Genomic DNA, 23833 nt, shown 5'->3' with positions numbered 1-23833 from the left:
CAGGCTAGGCATCTCAATTCTTAGGCCAGTGTTTCCCAACCAGGGTGCCTTCAATTGTTGCAAAACTACAACTCATGCTGGGAGTTGTAGTTTTGCAACCACTGGAGGCACCTTGGTTGGGAAACACTGTCTTAGGCCATAAGCTAGGTATTCAGGACCTCAGAGAAGCAGAGAGAGAGTTGGTGATGTCACAGGTCACGTGACTACTGAAGCAGAGGACAGGCGTATTAGAAATTTACTTTGGACAGAGAATGGGGGAATAAAAAGTAAAAATAAATAAACTGGACAACCAATTGATTCATTCAATAAATAGAAAAAGGCACAACAGTTTAATCAATCGATTGTACAGGTACCATTTGTGCAACTGTTTCTCTTAATAAATAAATAGCAAAACTTGATGGGAGTTGTAGTTTTGCAACAGTTGGAGGCACACTGGTTTGGACTCAGCCCAAAAGGACTGAGCAAAAAGTCCACTTTTTAACCCTCACTTAATTAAAACTTAACTTTTAATTAAACAATAAGGTGAATATTCAGAGCTATAAGTGATTTTAAAAAAGACGTCACTTTGGTGGCGAAACATGTTAGGAGGGACAGTGTGTTAGCATTTTAAATATCAGCATAAGCACCCTTAATCAATGCATTCTGCAGATGCGCTGAGTAGATTCCTAAATCCAGTTGGTCCCTAGGGACAACAAGTACATTAATACATGTGGTGCTAAAATGCTGGATCTTTTAAAATCACTTATAGCTCTGAATATTCACCTTATTGTTTAATTAAAAGTTAAGTTTTAATTAAGTGAGGGTTAAAAAGTGGACTTTTTGCTCAGTCCTTTTGGGCTGAGTTGAGGTATAAAATAAACATATGTTTAGTCCACCCCTCACTAGGGTCATTGTGAGCATTAATTTAGAGTTATACACTGGTTTGGAAACACTGAGCTAGAGCAACAATCGGTTAATGTCTATGGCTGATGTGATGGTCATCTCACTCTATATAAAAAACCTAGTAGTGAGATGTGCACAATGTAACTAAATTACATAAATATGGAACTTGTACCAATCTCAGAAGAATGGCTGCTAAATATAAGTAAAATGATTTTATATGAAAAACAAAAAAAATTTTTCTTACTTACTGGAAAACAGGAAAACCGTCCATTTAGGGAACATATAGGAGAGCAGTTAAAACAAGTACAGTAGCTATACATTGTACAATATGACAGTGTTTCCTCCATTGTTACATAGTGACATATTTCATACATTAATCTGCTGTATTATTGCTATGGTTTTAACTATGTATTTATTTTACACATTAGTTGGAATAACTAGTGACAATAGCATATCTGGCAGAGCAGCAGCAGCACCTGTTCTGTTAAGAAGGAGGGTTTATATGCTCCGTCCGTAGATTTATTTCCTGTCCCTCTCATGGATTTCATGTGGGATACAGCCATGCGCAGGATGGTGAGCTTGTCAGGTTTGCGTGCGAGGGCACTGCAGGTGGGAACCATGTCGGACAGCTCTGTGATGTACTGTGTCATCTTATTCCTCCGACGTCTTTCAATTTCACTGTGATTCTCTCTGGAAGCAGAATCAGAGCAGGAGAAAAAAACGGAAGAGTATAAGAATCAGCACCAAGCAGAGCCGTCCAGGGACACGGTCCCCGCAACCCAACGAACACACACTTGTGAGGGGCTGCAGAGGATGTGTATACACAAGAGTCTGTCAGTGTCTGTTCAGCTTCCATACTTTCTCATTGGCATCAGGTCTTGGTCATGATTTGGTTCTCCTTTGCTTGGTAATATTATGCTCCAGCATCTGAATATTTTTTCCTTGCAGACTTTGATGTAAATGGTAGGCATACAAGCTTACTTTATGGACTTTGCTCCTGGGTGTCAACCATATAAAGCTGCAGAATGTGCTGCCCGTGCTATACCCATTGTGTCAGAATTTTTTGTTTTCCAGTTTTAAATCAATCAAGCTTATTCATTATATAATATAAATATAATCAATAATCATATCTATTTTGTACATTATTCCCCATAGTTGATAAGATTGCTTGCTGTGAACAAATGGGACATTCATGCTTACATTCCGAGGCTGAAAACCTGACTGAAAGTGCAAAACCACTCAATCAAAGCTTCTAAATAGGTATTTGTGTGGACAGCAATGCTTGTACATAGACATTTGTGTGGACAGCAATGCCTGTAAGTAGGTATTTGTGTGGACAGCAATGCCTGTAAGTAGGTATTTGTGTGGACAGCAATGCCTGTAAGTAGGTATTTGTGTGGACAGCAATGCTTGTACATAGACATTTGTGTGGACAGCAATGCCTGTAAGTAGGTATTTGTGTGGACAGCAATGCTTGTACATAGACATTTGTGTGAGCAGCAATGCCTGTAAGTAGGTATTTGTGTGGACAGCAATGCCTGTAAGTAGGTATTTGTGTGGACAGCAATGCCTGTAAGTAGGTATTTGTGTGGACAGCAATGCCTGTAAGTAGGTATTTGTGTGAGCAGCAATGCCTGTAAGTAGGTATTTGTGTGAGCAGCAATGCCTGTAAGTAGGTATTTGTGTGAGCAGCAATGCTTGTAAGTAGGTATTTGTGTGAGCAGCAATGCCTGTAAGTAGGTATTTGTGTGAGCAGCAATGCCTGTAAGTAGGTATTTGTGTGAGCAGCAATGCCTGTAAGTAGGTATTTGTGTGAGCAGCAATGCTTGTAAGTAGGTATTTGTGTGAGCAGCAATGCCTGTAAGTAGGTATTTGTGTGAGCAGCAATGCCTGTAAGTAGGTATTTGTGTGAGCAGCAATGCCTGTAAGTAGGTATTTGTGTGAGCAGCAATGCCTGTAAGTAGGTATTTGTGTGAGCAGCAATGCTTGTAAGTAGGTATTTGTGTGAGAAGCATAGTAGCTAGTAAATTATTTTTGGTGGGAGAAGCAAAGTAAATAGGTATGTGTGAGCAGCGATGTCTGTACATATGTATCTGTGTGAGCAGCAATGTCTGTACATATGGATTTGTGTGAACAGCAATGTCTGTACATATGGATTTGTGTGAGCAGCAATGTCTGTACATATGGATTTGTGTGAGCAGCAATGTCTGTACATATGTATCTGTGTGAGCAGCAATGTCTGTAAGTAGGTATTTGTGTGGACAGCAATGCCTGTAAGTAGGTATTTGTGTGGACAGCAATGCCTGTAAGTAGGTATTTGTGTGGACAGCAATGCTTGTACATAGACATTTGTGAGCAGCAATGCCTGTAAGTAGGTATTTGTGTGGACAGCAATGCCTGTAAGTAGGTATTTGTGTGGACAGCAATGCCTGTAAGTAGGTATTTGTGTGGACAGCAATGCTTGTACATAGACATTTGTGTGAGCAGCAATGCCTGTAAGTAGGTATTTGTGTGGACAGCAATGCCTGTAAGTAGGTATTTGTGTGGACAGCAATGCCTGTAAGTAGGTATTTGTGTGGACAGCAATGCCTGTAAGTAGGTATTTGTGTGGACAGCAATGCCTGTAAGTAGGTATTTGTGTGGACAGCAATGCCTGTAAGTAGGTATTTGTGTGGACAGCAATGCCTGTAAGTAGGTATTTGTGTGAGCAGCAATGCCTGTAAGTAGGTATTTGTGTGAGCAGCAATGCCTGTAAGTAGGTATTTGTGTGAGCAGCAATGCCTGTAAGTAGGTATTTGTGTGAGCAGCAATGCCTGTAAGTAGGTATTTGTGTGAGCAGCAATGCTTGTAAGTAGGTATTTGTGTGAGCAGCAATGCCTGTAAGTAGGTATTTGTGTGAGCAGCAATGCCTGTAAGTAGGTATTTGTGTGAGCAGCAATGCCTGTAAGTAGGTATTTGTGTGAGCAGCAATGCTTGTAAGTAGGTATTTGTGTGAGAAGCATAGTAGCTAGTAAATTATTTTTGGTGGGAGAAGCAAAGTAAATAGGTATGTGTGAGCAGCGATGTCTGTACATATGTATCTGTGTGAGCAGCAATGTCTGTACATATGTATCTGTGTGAGCAGCAATGTCTGTACATATGGATTTGTGTGAACAGCAATGTCTGTACATATGGATTTGTGTGAGCAGCAATGTCTGTACATATGGATTTGTGTGAGCAGCAATGTCTGTACATATGTATCTGTGTGAACAGCAATGTCTGTACATATGTATCTGTGTGAGCAGCAATGTCTGTACATATGTATCTGTGTGAGCAGCAATGTCTGTACATATGTATCTGTGTGAGCAGCAATGTCTGTACATATGTATTTGTGTGAACAGCAATGTCTGTACATATGGATTTGTGTGAGCAGCAATGTCTGTACATATGTATCTGTGTGAACAGCAATGTCTGTACATATGTATCTGTGTGAGCAGCAATGTCTGTACATATGTATTTGTGTGAACAGCAATGTCTGTACATATGGATTTGTGTGAGCAGCAATGCTTCTACATAGGTATATGTGTGAGCAGCAATGTCTGTACATAGGTATATGTGTGAGCAGCAATGTCTGTACATATGTATCTGTGTGAGCAGCAATGTCTGTACATATGGATTTGTGTGAACAGCAATGTCTGTACATATGTATCTGTGTGAGCAGCAATGTCTGTACATATGTATCTGTGTGAGCAGCAATGTCTGTACATATGTATCTGTGTGAGCAGCAATGTCTGTACATATGTATCTGTGTGAGCAGCAATGACTGTACATATGTATTAGTGTGAGCAGCAATGTCTGTACATATGTATCTGTGTGAGCAGCAATGTCTGTACATATGTATTTGTGTGAGCAGCAATGTCTGTACATATGTATCTGTGTGAGCAGCAATGTCTGTACATATGTATCTGTGTGAGCAGCAATGTCTGTACATATGGATTTGTGTGAGCAGCAATGTCTGTACATATGTATCTGTGTGAGCAGCAATGCTTCTACATAGGTATATGTGTGAGCATCAATGTCTGTACATAGGTATATGTGTGAGCAGCAATGTCTGTACATATGTATCTGTGTGAGCAGCAATGTCTGTACATATGTATCTGTGTGAGCAGCAATGTCTGTACATATGGATTTGTGTGAACAGCAATGTCTGTACATATGGATTTGTGTGAGCAGCAATGTCTGTACATATGGATTTGTGTGAGCAGCAATGTCTGTACATATGTATCTGTGTGAACAGCAATGTCTGTACATATGTATCTGTGTGAGCAGCAATGTCTGTACATATGTATCTGTGTGAGCAGCAATGTCTGTACATATGTATCTGTGTGAGCAGCAATGTCTGTACATATGTATTTGTGTGAACAGCAATGTCTGTACATATGGATTTGTGTGAGCAGCAATGTCTGTACATATGTATCTGTGTGAACAGCAATGTCTGTACATATGTATCTGTGTGAGCAGCAATGTCTGTACATATGTATTTGTGTGAACAGCAATGTCTGTACATATGGATTTGTGTGAGCAGCAATGCTTCTACATAGGTATATGTGTGAGCAGCAATGTCTGTACATAGGTATATGTGTGAGCAGCAATGTCTGTACATATGTATCTGTGTGAGCAGCAATGTCTGTACATATGGATTTGTGTGAACAGCAATGTCTGTACATATGTATCTGTGTGAGCAGCAATGTCTGTACATATGTATCTGTGTGAGCAGCAATGTCTGTACATATGTATCTGTGTGAGCAGCAATGTCTGTACATATGTATCTGTGTGAGCAGCAATGACTGTACATATGTATTAGTGTGAGCAGCAATGTCTGTACATATGTATCTGTGTGAGCAGCAATGTCTGTACATATGTATCTGTGTGAGCAGCAATGTCTGTACATATGTATTTGTGTGAGCAGCAATGTCTGTACATATGTATCTGTGTGAGCAGCAATGTCTGTACATATGTATCTGTGTGAGCAGCAATGTCTGTACATATGGATTTGTGTGAGCAGCAATGTCTGTACATATGTATCTGTGTGAGCAGCAATGCTTCTACATAGGTATATGTGTGAGCATCAATGTCTGTACATAGGTATATGTGTGAGCAGCAATGTCTGTACATATGTATCTGTGTGAGCAGCAATGTCTGTACATATGTATCTGTGTGAGCAGCAATGTCTGTACATATGGATTTGTGTGAGCAGCAATGTCTGTACATATGTATCTGTGTGAGCAGCAATGTCTGTACATATGTATCTGTGTGAGCAGCAATGTCTGTACATATGGATTTGTGTGAGCAGCAATGTCTGTACATATGTATCTGTGTGAGCAGCAATGTCTGTACATATGGATTTGTGTGAGCAGCGATGTCTGTACATATGTATCTGTGTGAGCAGCAATGTCTGTACATATGTATCTGTGTGAGCAGCAATGTCTGTACATATGTATCTGTGTGAGCAGCAATGTCTGTACATATGGATTTGTGTGAGCAGCAATGTCTGTACATATGTATCTGTGTGAGCAGCAATGTCTGTACATATGGATTTGTGTGAGCAGCGATGTCTGTACATATGTATCTGTGTGAGCAGCAATGTCTGTACATATGTATCTGTGTGAGCAGCAATGTCTGTACATATGTATCTGTGTGAGCAGCAATGTCTGTACATATGGATTTGTGTGAGCAGCAATGTCTGTACATATGGATTTGTGTGAGCAGCAATGTCTGTACATATGTATCTGTGTGAGCAGCAATGTCTGTACATATGGATTTGTGTGAGCAGCAATGTCTGTACATATGTATCTGTGTGAGCAGCAATGCTTCTACATAGGTATATGTGTGAGCATCAATGTCTGTACATAGGTATATGTGTGAGCAGCAATGTCTGTACATATGTATCTGTGTGAGCAGCAATGTCTGTACATATGTATCTGTGTGAGCAGCAATGTCTGTACATATGGATTTGTGTGAGCAGCAATGTCTGTACATATGTATCTGTGTGAGCAGCAATGTCTGTACATATGTATCTGTGTGAGCAGCAATGTCTGTACATATGGATTTGTGTGAGCAGCAATGTCTGTACATATGTATCTGTGTGAGCAGCAATGTCTGTACATATGGATTTGTGTGAGCAGCGATGTCTGTACATATGTATCTGTGTGAGCAGCAATGTCTGTACATATGTATCTGTGTGAGCAGCAATGTCTGTACATATGTATCTGTGTGAGCAGCAATGTCTGTACATATGGATTTGTGTGAGCAGCAATGTCTGTACATATGTATCTGTGTGAGCAGCAATGTCTGTACATATGGATTTGTGTGAGCAGCGATGTCTGTACATATGTATCTGTGTGAGCAGCAATGTCTGTACATATGTATCTGTGTGAGCAGCAATGTCTGTACATATGTATCTGTGTGAGCAGCAATGTCTGTACATATGGATTTGTGTGAGCAGCAATGTCTGTACATATGTATCTGTGTGAGCAGCAATGTCTGTACATATGGATTTGTGTGAGCAGCAATGTCTGTACATATGTATCTGTGTGAGCAGCAATGTCTGTACATATGGATTTGTGTGAGCAGCGATGTCTGTACATATGTATCTGTGTGAGCAGCAATGTCTGTACATATGTATCTGTGTGAGCAGCAATGTCTGTACATATGTATCTGTGTGAGCAGCAATGTCTGTACATATGGATTTGTGTGAGCAGCAATGTCTGTACATATGTATCTGTGTGAGCAGCAATGTCTGTACATATGGATTTGTGTGAGCAGCGATGTCTGTACATATGTATCTGTGTGAGCAGCAATGTCTGTACATATGTATCTGTGTGAGCAGCAATGTCTGTACATATGGATTTGTGTGAGCAGCAATGTCTGTACATATGTATCTGTGTGAGCAGCAATGTCTGTACATATGTATCTGTGTGAGCAGCAATGTCTGTACATATGGATTTGTGTGAGCAGCAATGTCTGTACATATGGATTTGTGTGAGCAGCAATGTCTGTACATATGTATCTGTGTGAGCAGCAATGTCTGTACATATGGATTTGTGTGAGCAGCAATGTCTGTACATATGTATCTGTGTGAGCAGCAATGCTTCTACATAGGTATATGTGTGAGCATCAATGTCTGTACATAGGTATATGTGTGAGCAGCAATGTCTGTACATATGTATCTGTGTGAGCAGCAATGTCTGTACATATGTATCTGTGTGAGCAGCAATGTCTGTACATATGGATTTGTGTGAGCAGCAATGTCTGTACATATGTATCTGTGTGAGCAGCAATGTCTGTACATATGTATCTGTGTGAGCAGCAATGTCTGTACATATGGATTTGTGTGAGCAGCAATGTCTGTACATATGTATCTGTGTGAGCAGCAATGTCTGTACATATGGATTTGTGTGAGCAGCGATGTCTGTACATATGTATCTGTGTGAGCAGCAATGTCTGTACATATGTATCTGTGTGAGCAGCAATGTCTGTACATATGTATCTGTGTGAGCAGCAATGTCTGTACATATGGATTTGTGTGAGCAGCAATGTCTGTACATATGTATCTGTGTGAGCAGCAATGTCTGTACATATGGATTTGTGTGAGCAGCGATGTCTGTACATATGTATCTGTGTGAGCAGCAATGTCTGTACATATGTATCTGTGTGAGCAGCAATGTCTGTACATATGTATCTGTGTGAGCAGCAATGTCTGTACATATGGATTTGTGTGAGCAGCAATGTCTGTACATATGTATCTGTGTGAGCAGCAATGTCTGTACATATGGATTTGTGTGAGCAGCAATGTCTGTACATATGGATTTGTGTGAGCAGCAATGTCTGTACATATGTATCTGTGTGAGCAGCAATGTCTGTACATATGGATTTGTGTGAGCAGCAATGTCTGTACATATGTATCTGTGTGAGCAGCAATGCTTCTACATAGGTATATGTGTGAGCATCAATGTCTGTACATAGGTATATGTGTGAGCAGCAATGTCTGTACATATGTATCTGTGTGAGCAGCAATGTCTGTACATATGTATCTGTGTGAGCAGCAATGTCTGTACATATGGATTTGTGTGAGCAGCAATGTCTGTACATATGTATCTGTGTGAGCAGCAATGTCTGTACATATGTATCTGTGTGAGCAGCAATGTCTGTACATATGGATTTGTGTGAGCAGCAATGTCTGTACATATGTATCTGTGTGAGCAGCAATGTCTGTACATATGGATTTGTGTGAGCAGCGATGTCTGTACATATGTATCTGTGTGAGCAGCAATGTCTGTACATATGTATCTGTGTGAGCAGCAATGTCTGTACATATGTATCTGTGTGAGCAGCAATGTCTGTACATATGGATTTGTGTGAGCAGCAATGTCTGTACATATGTATCTGTGTGAGCAGCAATGTCTGTACATATGGATTTGTGTGAGCAGCGATGTCTGTACATATGTATCTGTGTGAGCAGCAATGTCTGTACATATGTATCTGTGTGAGCAGCAATGTCTGTACATATGTATCTGTGTGAGCAGCAATGTCTGTACATATGGATTTGTGTGAGCAGCAATGTCTGTACATATGTATCTGTGTGAGCAGCAATGTCTGTACATATGTATCTGTGTGAGCAGCAATGTCTGTACATATGTATCTGTGTGAGCAGCAATGTCTGTACATATGGATTTGTGTGAGCAGCAATGTCTGTACATATGGATTTGTGTGAGCAGCAATGTCTGTACATATGTATCTGTGTGAGCAGCAATGTCTGTACATATGTATCTGTGTGAGCAGCAATGTCTGTACATATGGATTTGTGTGAGCAGCAATGTCTGTACATATGGATTTGTGTGAGCAGCAATGTCTGTACATATGTATCTGTGTGAGCAGCGATGTCTGTACATATGTATCTGTGTGAGCAGCAATGTCTGTACATATGTATCTGTGTGAGCAGCAATGTCTGTACATATGGATTTGTGTGAGCAGCAATGTCTGTACATATGTATCTGTGTGAGCAGCAATGTCTGTACATATGTATCTGTGTGAGCAGCAATGTCTGTACATATGGATTTGTGTGAGCAGCAATGTCTGTACATATGGATTTGTGTGAGCAGCAATGTCTGTACATATGGATTTGTGTGAACAGCAATGTCTGTACATATGTATCTGTGTGAGCAGCAATGTCTGTACATATGGATTTGTGTGAGCAGCAATGCCTCTACATAGGTATATGTGTGAGCAGCAATGCTTGTAAATAGATATTTGTAAGAGCAGGATGTATAAAGACAGTTTTTTTTAGCCTCTACATGTAAGCAAAGTTGTTCCAATTCACTGACAGCAAGCAGAGATCTTAAAAAAAGAGAGAGGAATTGTTACACAAATACATGATAAAAACAGCATTATGTTTTGCTATACAATGAATAAGCTTAGAGGAGTTGTCTAAGAATATACTAAAGGAAAGCACTTATCGGAAATGTTTTAAAATAAAAGCCCAATCATTACTCACCTGCCCGATCCAGCACCTCTACAGCATTTATGCTCCAGTGGTCACCCCCAGTTAGTTTCCCTGGAGTGATGATGTACTGAACATCTACAGGACAGATGTAGCCAGTCATTGGCCTATATGGTACACAGGTGCTGAGGCCAGTGATTGGCTGCAGGGGTCACATGGATGTTCGTGACGTCATCTCTGCAGGTAAACAAACTGGTAGAGACTCTGGGTCATGAGGAGTAGGCCTGACAGGTGTATAATGGTTGTTTTATTTTATTTCCAGCAGTTACTTTCATTTATTTTGCCCTTGTACACCCCATTCAAAGAGGACTTGTGGCCAACCCCTCAAATTTTTATTTCACTGTCATTAAAGAAGAAATCTCATGCCCAATCAATACAGAAAAACCTATCCCCTATCCGCAGGATAGGAAATAAGTTTTAGATCATGGGGGGTCCGAGTGCTGTGGGGCCCCCGCGATCGTCTGTACGGAGCTTCGGCTCTCCCACAGAGTAGCGAGTCACGACCCAAGCCCCCTCCATATATCTCTATGGGAGAGCAGAAGATTGCCGAACGGCTCCCCCATAGAGATATGTGGAGGGGGCGTGGTGGTCTCCGCTTCGGGCTGGGGTCGTGACGCGCTACTCTGTGGGAGAGCTGAGGCTCCAGACATACGATCGCTGGGGCCACAGCGCTTGGACCCCCGCGATCTAAAACTTATCCCCTATCTGCAGTACTGATCCGGCATAAGACTTTATGTCCTTTAAATAGCTTAGGGTTCCTTAATCACACACCTTTTTATACTTTCTTGATATGCCCTTCCATTCCTTAGATATGTAGGTTTATTGTTTGTCTGACAATTCAGGGAATCAGTCAGATGGGCGTGACCAGGTGATGGATGGGAATTTACATTCAGCATGTATAATTAATATACACTCCCTGAAATCAATACCCATACCTCATTTAATAAAGCTCCTCATTATACCAACTCATTAGTATTCCCCATCTGATTACATCTTTATATGGGCACACGACCGTTTTTTGTAAGTACACTATTCCAGACCTACACTCAATTCCATTAGTACAGGTATTACACACTTGATTTTTATATTTCACACCACCTGCTTGACCTCCCCCTTTGGTTTACCCCATTGATTTTGTTGAGTTCTATGTTATCATTTTTCTATGACAGCTGCGCCTGTCCCACTGTTTAGTTTCTGCCGTTACCTATAAGACAGCTGCGCCTGTCTCGATGCTTGTTTTATCTCGATACTTGTTTTGTGTCACTTGAACGAAAATTTCTTAATAAAAAAGTATTGAACGTAATATACACTCCCTGACTGTATAATCCAACCCATCACCTGAAGTCACTCACATTATTCAAATTAAGCTTGTGCCCATCTGACTGATTCCCTGGATTGTCAGACAATCTATAAACCCACATCTCGGGAATGGAAAGATGTATCAAGAAACTGTAAAAAGCTGTGTGATCAGGGCACCCTAAGCTATTTATTAATAATGCAATGTCATTTTTTGGGTTGGCCACAGGTCCTCTTTAACTTACATAAAACAAGAAAACCCAAAAGGGTCCCTATGCTGAGAATATGTTTCCAGGAGGCATGCACGTCAATGCCATGGAAGAAACCATGGGCCTGGTTGGCAGCGAGCAGCATCACTACTACATTAATGAGCTGTTTATTGGAATAATGGAAAGGTTTACTAGATCAAGGAGCCACCAAGACCAAATAGAAGAACAACTTTAAATTTTCCTTTCCTATTTAGTGTTACGTGACTGAATAAATATTTTTTGGCCTGTAAAGCTGAAAAAACACTGGCGACTTTTCTTAGTGTGTACAAGTAGTAGCATGTGTAAATACCAGTGTATAATAGAAAAAGCGGTGTTGCCCATAGCAACCAAATTTGAACATTTTGTAAACTATTTACAAAATGACAATAAATGTTTTATTGGTTGCTATGGGCAACACCGCTTTACTTATTTGCACTGGCCTTTATACATGACCTCCAGTATTGTTTATATGACCCCCACAGTAAATTTGGTTTAGCACAAAACAGTATAACTCACCAGATAAACTGAAGACAAACAATGATGATACATGAACAACATTTATTTAAGAAAGAATTTTAGCAATACGACTCAACTCATTGCTAAAACCAGGGATTCCATATTTTACTGGTATAGCCATTACAGAGCATCATCACCTGGAATTGAACAAGCAAGAGACATCACTCAACTAGGCACTTCTCCCCGTTTGTTGTAGTAATCGTGCGGGGGGCTCAGCATCAGGATCCCCACCAATCAAAACAACTTTTTGTAAAACAACTTTTTAAATATTTTGCTGTGGACCTTTCAAAATTTGCAACTGTTTATTTTAAACACATGGATCAGACTTACTGCCCACAGCAACCAATCATGGCACAGTTTTCATTTTAGCAGAGCAGTTTAAGGCTAAGTTTCCACTTGGCTATTTTCTGGCACTTTTTGGAAAGCTACCACTGCAGTTTTTGAGCCAAAGCCAGAAGTGTATTCAAAAGGAATAGGACATATAAAGGAAGGACTTATACTTCTCCTCCCTGATGGATCCACTTCTGACTTTGGCTCAAAAACTGCAGTGGCAGTTTTCCAAAAACTGCCAGAAAAAAAACCAAGTGGAAACTTAGCCTAAGAAATGAAAGCCGCACTGTGATTGGTTTTTGTTTTAGGTAGTTTTGATGAATCTGCCCCATGGAATATTTTTTCTTTACTATTTACAAAATCCACAGTGAACAATCCACAACAAATCTGCACTATTTGGTGTGTATTTTCTACTGTGGATTTACCTGTAAATGCTGCTCATTTTTGGAAGCATATCCTACTTAAGTGCTTATATTAGAACTGTTTGCTGATGATTCTGTCACCTCTCCTGGTCTATCTGATTAAGCAAATACTTGTATTCCCAATCAAATAAATATCTTTTCTTAGAATTCTGTGTTGTGCCAGTCCTCCTGGGTGTTACTATCTCCAGTGTGGGGGGGCCCTACACAGTCTGACATTTGCTAATAAATGCTCACAGCGTCAGGCTGTTTAAAGGGGTAGTCTGCCTCTAGATACCTAACCCAACCCCCCCACCACCACCACCACGATCTCCGCTGCGGCTCCCTAGGAGCACACTTTGCAGGATGACTGGCGATGCGGCGCCAGAGGCTTGTGAGGGGGCATGGCATGCCATCACGGGGGGCATAGCTGTGACGTCACGAGCCTCCGGCATTGCAGCCAGTGTTCTAAATGAATGCCGGGTGCTGCAGACAGATCGCAGTGGAGGGACCCCAGCGATTAGACATCTTATCCCCTATCCTTTGGCTAGGAGATAAGATGTCTAGGGGCAGAGTACCCCTTTAAGAACACACCCTAGTGATAAAGTGAATGATTATGCCCGGGAGTCAATTTATACTTAATGTGTACCTCCAGTGCTTTTAGGATAAATGATTTACTATCATGCAGCACTGTGTCATTTTTTTGTTTAGCACTTTGATTTGAAATTCAGTGCCAGAATAGCTGGTGGGGAGAACGGGTGCTCGAAAAGCTATTGCAGCCCTGAATTTAAAATCAAAGTGATTTAGAAAAATGAGTGCTGCATCATAGTAAATAAAAAAAAAAATGTAATAAAGCATTCAATTTCTATAAGGGAAAAACAGAACAACGTCACAATAGAGATGTTCTAGAATTGTTATTTTATTGGGAATGCAAGTATAATGTCCATTTACATATATTTCTAAAGGCCCTTTTACATGAGACAATAATCAGCTGAATGACCATTCCTTGACCTGTATAAGGGACAATGATCAGCCGACATGAAAATAAAAAACACTAATTCATTGGTAAATCACATTTTTTTGTGTGGCCAATATAATCACTTATCAGCCGCACATCAGCTCATGTAAACAAGGAATGTGTGGCTGACAATTATGGCGTTTAAGGCCGCTCGAACGATCCAGCAATTGTTAATGCAGCCGACCACATGATTAATCTAGCACAGTGGCCCTCCAGATGTTGCAAAACTACAATTCCCAGCATGCCCGGACAGCCAACGGCTGTCCGGGCATGCTGGGAATTGTAGTTTTGCAACATCTGGAGGGCCACAGTTTGAAGACCGCTGATCTAGCATTGTGTAGATTCAGTAAATGAGCGCTGATCTGAGATTGGCACTTCTTATCTGAGCCAGTCTGAAAGGTCCTTTAGTCAGTAATTGACTATATCTGACTTCCAGAACATTCTCGAACCATATTTGAAACTGACTGGTATATACTTTTGTAGGAATAATAGAGAACAAGTTCAAGGCAATACATTTGCATGTTATAACTTAATCACATCACACACACTAGATGATTTGATACGTATGACCAAACATTTATCACGGGGGATGGAGAATATTTTACTTGTTCACGGTTGGTTTATCTTGCGTGTCTATGCCAGGCAATTATTTTAACAAATACTTGTCTGACAACTTTTGTTTGCATAATGCACAGCATGTTTTCCATTCAATTGTTTGGGTCGTTGCAGGGGGTAGCATGTTTGGATGTTTGGTAATATATAAAAGAAAACAGCGATGAAAGAAGAATTCATGTTTATAAAGATGAAGGTTTAGTCCAATATATTCTCTTATGGACTTAGTAGACGTGTATGTAGGAGATTGTTAAATGCCTTGAAGGTTTTGAGATATTAAAGGGGTATTCCAATGAAAAAAAAATTTTTTTTTCATATCAACAGGCTCCAGAAAGTTAAATAGATTTGTAAATGACTTCTATTAAAAAATCTTAATCATTTCAGTACTTATCAGCTGCTGAAGTTGAGTTGCTCTGTCTGTCTCAGGAACTGTCCAGAGCAGGAGAGGTTTGCTATGGGGATTTGCTCCTACTCTGGACAGTTCCTGAGACAGACAGACAGGTGTCAGCAGAGAGCAATGTTGTCAGACAGAAAGGTACAATTCAACTTCAGCAGCTGATAAGTATTGGAAGGATTAAAATTGTTTTAATATAAGTAATTTACAAATCTGGAAAAAAATGTGTATGTGCAGCTCACAATTACTAATACACACCGAGGTTAAACACGGGCATGCAACTATACCTTAGTTGCAAAAAGGGAAAACCAGAAACAAATACTTTTGCCCGAACCTTCTAGGTGAGTCAGGGATGTGGAAATCCTATAGCCCGACGCCCGGGACAAGTAGTTTTGGGTGCCGGGCAGGTGAATTTTTTATAGATTTAGCCCTGTATCGGGCGAGCAGGGACAGACCGACGTCCCCCTTATTTTTCTTTAATGTGAGGTGCAGGAGCCGATGGAAGTCTACAGCTCACACCAGCGCTCAGAGTGTATGGAGGGGGCGGCGGCCTCCAGCTGACTGCAGAGCCCCCTTATCTCCCCTCCCGGAGGATGCAGCTCTACACAAGAAGACACAGCAGGGTGAGAGAGAGGATGTAGACAGCTCCGTGCACAGCTCCATCCCCCGCACACAGCTCCCCCCTCCCCCTCCCCCTGCTCTGTCTAGACAGGACCTAATCCACCACGGGCGGTTGCTTGTTTGCACGGGGAAAACACAGAGCAGGGGGGGTGAGGGGAGGGGGAGGACGGAAATCTCACCTCACACTGTCCGGGACTACAGCTCTGATGTCCACTCATGTCGGCTCAGGTGAGGAGGCAGAGAATACAGGCGGCGGCAGGAAGGGTGGTTGTATATGTATGGTGTGAGTGTATGTGTGATGTGTATGTAATGTATGATGGGGGAGGATGGTGTATACCAGTGTTTCCCAACCAGGGTGCCTCCAGCTGTTGCAAAACTACAACTCCCAGCATGCTCTGGGCATGCTGGGAGTTGTAGTTTTGCAACAGCTGGAGGCACCCTGGTTGGGAAACACTGGTGGATATGTATGGTGTGAGTGTATGTGTGTATGATGTCTATGTGTGATGTGTATGTAATGTATAATGTGTGTATAATGTCTGTGTGTGATGTGTATGTAATGTATAATGTGTGTATAATGTCTGTGTGTGATGTGTATGTAATGTATAATGTGTGTATAATGTCTGTGTGTGATGTGTGTGTAATGTATAATGTGTGTATAATGTCTAAGTGTGATGTGTATGTAATGTATAATGTGTGTATGATGTCTGTCTGTGTGTGATGTGTATGTAATGTATAATGTGTGTATAATGTCTGTGTGTGATGTGTATGTAATGTATAATGTGTGTATAATGTCTGTGTGTGATGTGTATGTAATGTATAATGTGTGTATAATGTCTAAGTGTGATGTGTATGTAATGTATAATGTGTGTATGATGTCTGTCTGTGTGTGATGTGTATGTAATGTATAACGTGTGTATAATGTCTGTGTGTGATGTGTATGTAATGTATAATGTGTGTATAATGTCTGTGTGTGATGTGTATGTAATGTATAATGTGTGTATAATGTCTAAGTGTGATGTGTATGTAATGTATAATGTGTGTATAATGTCTAAGTGTGATGTGTATGTAATGTATAATGTGTGTATAATGTCTGTGTGTGATGTGTATGTAATGTATAATGTGTGTATGATGTCTATGTGTGATGTGTATGTAATGTATAATGTGTGTGTATAATGTCTGTGTGTGATGTGTATGTAATGTATAATGTGTGTATAATGTCTAAGTGTGATGTGTATGTAATGTATAATGTGTGTATGATGTCTATGTGTGATGTGTGTATGATGTCTGTCTATGTGTGATGTGTATGTAATGGATAATGTGTGTATGATGTCTAAGTGTGATGTGTATGTAATGTATAATGTGTGTATAATGTCTATGTGTGATGTGTATGTAATGTATAATGTGTGTATGATGTCTATGTGTGATGTGTGTATGATGTCTGTCTATGTGTGATGTGTATGTAATGTATAATGTGTGTATGATGTCTATGTGTGATGTGTATGTAATGTATAATGTGTGTATAATGTCTATGTGTGATGTGTATGTAATGTATGATGTGTGTGTATAATGTCTATGTGTGATGTGTATGTAATGTATAATGTGTGTATGATGTGTATGTAATGTATGATGTGTGTATAATGTCTATGTGTGATGTGTATGTAATGTATGATGTGTGTATAATGTCTATGTGTGATGTGTATGTAATGTATAATGTGTGGATGATGTCTATGTGTGATGTGTATGTAATGTATAATGTGTGTATGATGTCTATGTGTGATGTGTATGTATGTGATGTATGATGTGGGGGGGCAGCGGCAGGTGTATGTATGATGTGTGCATATGTATGGTGTATATGTATGGTGTGTGTGTATGTAATGTATGATGTGGGCGGGGGCAGTGGCAGGTGTGTGTGTGTGTATGTATGTATATGGGGGCAGTGGCTGGTGCATGTATGATATGTGTATGCATAAATGTTTTGTATAGGAGCAGACGGGCATTAGGGCAGTTGTGCCATCTAATTTTATTTATTTTTAGTAGCACCCGCACTGAATTGCACCCCCAGAATCCCGCCCCCTTCATACTCACCCGCCAACAAAGAGCCCCACGGATGCACACAAACACGCCCGAACCAAAACTACAACTCCCAGCGTGTTGGACCATAACCTAAACTGTAGAACTATAAAGTGCAACGTGCTGGGAGTTGTAGTTTTGGTTCGGGTCAGCTGCAGAGCTATAGGCTGCATCAGGGCATGCTGGGTGTTGTAGTTACTAACTGTAATTCCCAGTATTCCTTGACACAGACTATGGCTCTGCAGCTGATACAAACCAAAACTACAACTCCCAGCATGTCCTACAATAACCTTAACTGTACTACTATACAGTGCAACATGCTGCAACACCCACACAACCATAGGCTGTATCAGGGCATGCTGGGTGTTGTAGTTATCTAGTAACTAAATGCAACTTCCAGCATTTTCTGACACAAAATGCACCACATAAACTGGAGAAGCAGAACACCCCCCCCCCCCCAGTAACACATAAGTTTCTATTGAGACTGAAAAAAAGTGATTAAAATATTTTAAAAAGTGCGTATACGTGTGAATAAGCCCCTTTCCTAATAAAAGTTTCCAATTTTCTTTAAATAAAAATAATGTACAAATATAAACATAAGTGCTATCGCTGCATGTGGAAATGTCCAGACTATTAAAATATAATGTTAATTAAACCGTACGGGGAACGGTGTAAATGTAAAAAAATTGTACCAAATTGTTCATTTTTGGTCACTTCATATGAGAAATTTTTTATAAGGTGATCAAAAAGTTACATCTAGACTTTTCTGGGCTTGTCCCGGGTGTAAGAGGAGCTACAGCTCTCCTGCCGCTAATATCCTGGCATGCTGCGATCACCTATTAACCCATTAGATCACCGCTGCCAGCAGTGTCTAAAAGATCTTATATCCATCCCTGGTGGTCTAGTGGGGGGGGGGGGGGATCAGACTATTTTGGTGGAAATTATTTTATCTATCAGGACAAGTGGATTTTCTTGAGGGACAAGTAGATTGTGTTCCGCTTTAGTCCCTTGGACAAGTAGTTTTTTTTTTTATTTCCACACCCCTGTGAGTATAAATATACTAAGTTTGGGTTTATAATTATAGAAAAAATAATATTGGGTCGTGCTTCAATAATAATAAGTTAAATTTATTAAAATGACAATGTAAAAGGTTACCCCTCACAGGGCCCTGTGTGGAGAACACGTAAAATACAGGCAATAGATATTAAAGATGCATAAAAAAGAATATGTGTATAATTATACCACTGGCATGAATATCTAGTTTCTTATGTGCAACAAGGAAATGCCTATCCTAGATAAGCAGATACCTATTGCACAAAGCAAGCCACGTACGAGGCTAACATAATACGCTATTTAGGTGGCTGGTTACCACATTCAAATACGTATATGCAGAATGTGTCCTTTTTATAATGCTAGACAGTTTGTAGCAATTCAGTTTCAGGGTGATATAATGCAACCCTTTCCTCAGTAGTCAGGCTACTGAGGAAACGGTTGCATTATATCACCCTGAAACGCGTCTAGTCTTGTATGCACAAGCCACTGGCATAAACGCTATTTTTGAAACGCTGTTTATGAATTGTGTCCGTGACCTTCTGTGGACTTCAGTGGATCCAGTCCAGCATCTGTCCGGTCCAGCCTTTGCAAGGTCAACTCAGGTGCAGTGTTTCCAGCTTCAACACCAGCTGACGTCACACGCCGACAACACGAAGTGAGCTCCTCGTATCCAGTGTGCGGTCCTTGGTCCCACACAGCCAGCATTGCAGCCCAGCGGTGAGAATTTCTCCACCTACAGCGCCTGCCAGCGCCAACGGTCCTCTGGCAGCTTGTCTACATCGGCGCCTGCCAGCGCCAACAGCCCGTGATGACCACCACCGCTCCACACTAAGGACTCTGTCAGGCTATCTTTTTGCCACCCTTTTTGGGACCGCTGCACAGAGGATCTAGTGCGCCTTACTATCCAGGCACTGCCACAACAATACCTGTTTACAGTGCGGACCGCCCGAGTTGTTACATAAGACCGGTAACATATTTGAATTGCTACAAACTGTCTAGCATTATAAAAAGGACACATTCTGCATATACGTATTTGAATGTGGTAACCAGCCACCTAAATAGCGTATTATATTAGCCTCGTACATGGCTTGCTTTGTGCAATATGTATCTGCTTATCTAGAATAGGCATTTCCTTGTTGCACATAAGAAACTAGATATTCATGCCAGTGGTATAATTATACACATATTCTTTTTTATGCATCTTTAATATCTATTGCCTGTATTTTACATGTTCTCCACACAGGGCCCTGTGAGGGGTAACCTTTTACATTGTCATTTTAATAAATTTAACATATTATTATTGAAGCACGACCCAATATTATCTTTTCTATAATTATAAACCCAAACTTAGTATATTTATAGTCACCTAGAAGGTCCGGGCAAAAGTATTTGTTTCTAATTTACAAATCTGTTTAACTTTCTGGAGCCAGTTGATATGACAAAAATGTTTTTCACTGGAATGATTCTGGCCAGTAAAATAAAACTAACACATTTTAGATTGTGGATTACGACTGCAACATAAGGACTTCCTTGGTTCAGCTGAACTAAACATAGACGACTATGTGCTAATCTTAGTCCTGCTCAGTTGGAACCAGCACATAAAACCTTTGTGAATAGGCATCCTGTTTTGTTCTGACAGGATCCAATCAAACAATCTTGACACAAAATATATGGCTTCTATCCAATGTGGTATTAAAGTCTCTAGGTTTTAAAGAGGTTGTCTGGCCGAAGGAATAACCTGTATATTGTGTGAGAAGGAATAATAAAGAAACTTACTAATATAATGGTATTGGCCTTAAAGCACAACTCTTATATATCAGGTGAGCGGTCTGGCTTGTAGCTGTAAAATCATGTCCCACCCTCTAAAAGCAGCGCTCCCGTCCCTTCAGTCAGCTCTGGGCAAGACCAGTGATGTGAAGAGGGTGAGCTCATATTACTGCTCACTGGATTTTAAGGCAACAGGAAGACTTTCTCAGTCACAGTAGTCTTTATCAGAACAGGCTCACTGCTGTTTTATCTGAGAAAGGAGTCCTGCTGTCTTAAATTCTAATGAGCAGTTATATGAGCTTGCCCATTCGCATCATTAGTCTGGTCCTGGGCAGACTGAAAGCAGAGATCCTGTCCCTCATCCCCCATTCTGAGAGAGTATAAAGAGATGTCAAAGCTACAATCCAGGCAGCTGATAATGGAAGATCTGTGCACTATGGCCAATAATATTATACTTGTAAGTTGCTTTATTATACCTTTTGACACAATACACAGGTTCATTTTTTCACTGGACAACCTCTTTAGGCTCTTGAAAGCTTCCACTTACATTTAGAGCACCCTCAGATTCATGATTTTATGGCACTTTTAAGTCACTCTGTAGAGGCATAATGGGAATTACTGACAACTGAATCTCAGGGATAAACATACGTGCTGGGCCCCAAAAGGGCATTACATTTATATGGAATAAAGATATGGCACTAAACATTGTGCATATGGCAAATTATGAGGGAAGTCTTGTATGTACAAATCCTCCTCCTGTAGATTTCCCACTGTGTAAAGACCTGTAGAACATCATTATGCTGAATGCTTTCCTGACAGAGGAATGTGGGGTAGGACATGGATACTGTAAGCAGCAGGGAGAGATGCACTGCAATGAATGATGACAAGCCTGGAATTCAACCCCTACCAGACAAGCCAGTCCAGTAAGCGCAAATCAGATCTTTGCATTCAGTATGCATGAGAAATACAGGAACCTTAATTGTGGAACAAGGGGAGTAGTGCGTCTCCTTGAGGTGATCACTAAACTCGTGTATGGAGTCTTACAAGCAGTGCAATGCTCCATTAAAAAAATAAAAAGTATGCAAATTAGCTCATTTCCAGAAGCAAAAGAACTTGCTGTATAGTGCCAGGTACTGGAGGTAGCTTCCATCTAAATCAACTCTTAAAGAGCCTTATAACAAGATTAAAGAAAATATGCTAAGTCAAGAATCTCCAACAGAAGGGGAAGTTACCTATCTGTAAACAACTGTTGAATTTTATTTATATTTTTGCCCCTGATCCATACTGAGCAGGGTGCTGTCTGGCTAATGAGAAGCTTTCATTATGGGATTAGGGGAATAGTATGACTCCTTGAGGAGACCACCAATCTGATGTATGGAAAGCTACCTCCAGTGGGTGGCACTGTACAGATGGCTCTTTTCCATATTCTATTCTCACGGGGTATTGCATGGCTTATACAGCTCCATCCGCCAGTTTGGCGTTCTCAGGGAGACTTACTGCTCACCTAGTTACACAAAAAGCCACTCTTTAGCCCACCAGCACTATGCTCTGTACTCATGAGATGCAAGAGCCCCAAAATAACTGTCTACAGACAAGTAACTACCCCTTCTGGTGGAGATTCTGGATTGGCTCATAATCCCCGAACAGGAGTTTGGGCTAGAATTAAATGGAAATTTGGAAAACATGCATGATGATCTTATTGTCAATGGTTACATAGTATACAAACCATTTAAAATAAGTACAGTAAATATAAGACTGCAATCTATATATATAAGGGCCTTCTTGTAGGAAATCTGTCAGACTGTTTCACACAGTGTAACTAATCACAGTGCAAGGTAAGGGTTAGAAGCACCTTTACAGGCGTAGCTTTAGTTCTTTCAGTTTGTTAGTGAACTGAGCAATCTGTATTTTTTCATCTATTTCAAAAAGCAGCAAGTACCTGCAGGGCATGGCCGATCACCTTGTGTGCCTGGCATCCTCCATGGCTGCTCCTCTCCTTCTGATACATTTGATTGACAGCCTCTGTCTTGTGTACTGTTGTGCTGTAATTGCAGGGCAACTGGGCGATCAACCATGTATTGTTGGCACTTGCAGCTCTTTTGCATATATATATATATATATATATATATATATATATATATATATATGTGTGTATATGAAAGAACACTAACTGTTTGGCTCACAAGCAGAAGTTCACAGATGTAAAGGTATGCCTGTGGGGGTGTTTTTAACTCCTACCTGGCCCTATGATTAGTTACACTATGTCAAACCATTTGACACCAGTCAATACAAGCTCCATGTAGTCAATTGTAACACCTATCACAGAAATGATTACCTACCTACCGTCCATGAACATTAGCAACAATCTCCTACCTTATCTTTGATCATCTAAACCTTGTAAACATACCTACCAAAGAAAAGGAGACACATTAAAATAAACCAGTGTTTCCCAACCAGGGTGCCTCCAGATGTTGCAAAACTACAACTCCCAGCATGCCTGGACAGCCTTTGGCTGTCCAGGCATGCTGGGAGTTGTAGTTTTGCAACACCAGGAGGCACCTTGGTTGGAAAACACTGAAATAAAGTCATAAAATTGTTACTTTAACTATGAAAATTGTTACTTTATCTATGAAGACTCAATAAAAATCCATTGAACCAGAAATAAAGTCATAAAAATGTACAAATATAGAGAGGAAACAAGAGAACAACATAGTAGGAGTCACCAACCTTGAAAATTTACTAGGTCCTTCTCCATCTTCATCATCAAACTCCATCCTACAGAAAAATAAGGAACAAGTAAGTGGGACATTAACAGCAGGTCAATATAAAATGAAAACATTACAGGGAATATGAAAGTAACACAGGTGAATTAGAGAGGAGGATAAGTGGTAGCTTTCTTTAAATAAATGACTAGTCGGTGAGGAGTGTTCAGTTCCTGAATGTTCCCTTCTCACGCTGTGATGCTGTAGTGTGGGGAGAAGCATTACACTTTGTCCCACTGTCACCAGAGAGCTCTTCAAAGATTTCAATGGATATGATGGATCCTCCACAGTGGGAAACTCTTTTAATATGACTGTAAAATGCCTTAAA

General features: G+C 40.5%; 1 protein-coding gene across 2 annotated transcripts in view; it reads right to left on the bottom strand.

The window, feature by feature from the left end:
- Positions 1-23833, bottom strand: part of ARNT2 (aryl hydrocarbon receptor nuclear translocator 2) — a 144488-nt gene that overhangs the window by 87058 nt on the left and 33597 nt on the right. For both annotated transcript variants that reach the window (XM_056571943.1, XM_056571944.1), the window contains 2 exons: positions 23471-23518; positions 1359-1572 (listed from right to left, as the gene is read on the bottom strand). In XM_056571943.1, coding sequence (XP_056427918.1) covers positions 1359-1572; positions 23471-23518 — 262 coding nt within the window. The remainder of the gene's footprint in view (positions 1-1358; positions 1573-23470; positions 23519-23833) is intronic.

The sequence above is a fragment of the Hyla sarda genome, chromosome 4, assembly GCF_029499605.1.
Source record: "Hyla sarda isolate aHylSar1 chromosome 4, aHylSar1.hap1, whole genome shotgun sequence".
Classification (NCBI taxonomy): domain Eukaryota; kingdom Metazoa; phylum Chordata; class Amphibia; order Anura; family Hylidae; genus Hyla; species Hyla sarda.
Note: the sequence above shows the minus strand (reverse complement) of the source record. Positions and strands in the feature narration are given on the sequence as shown.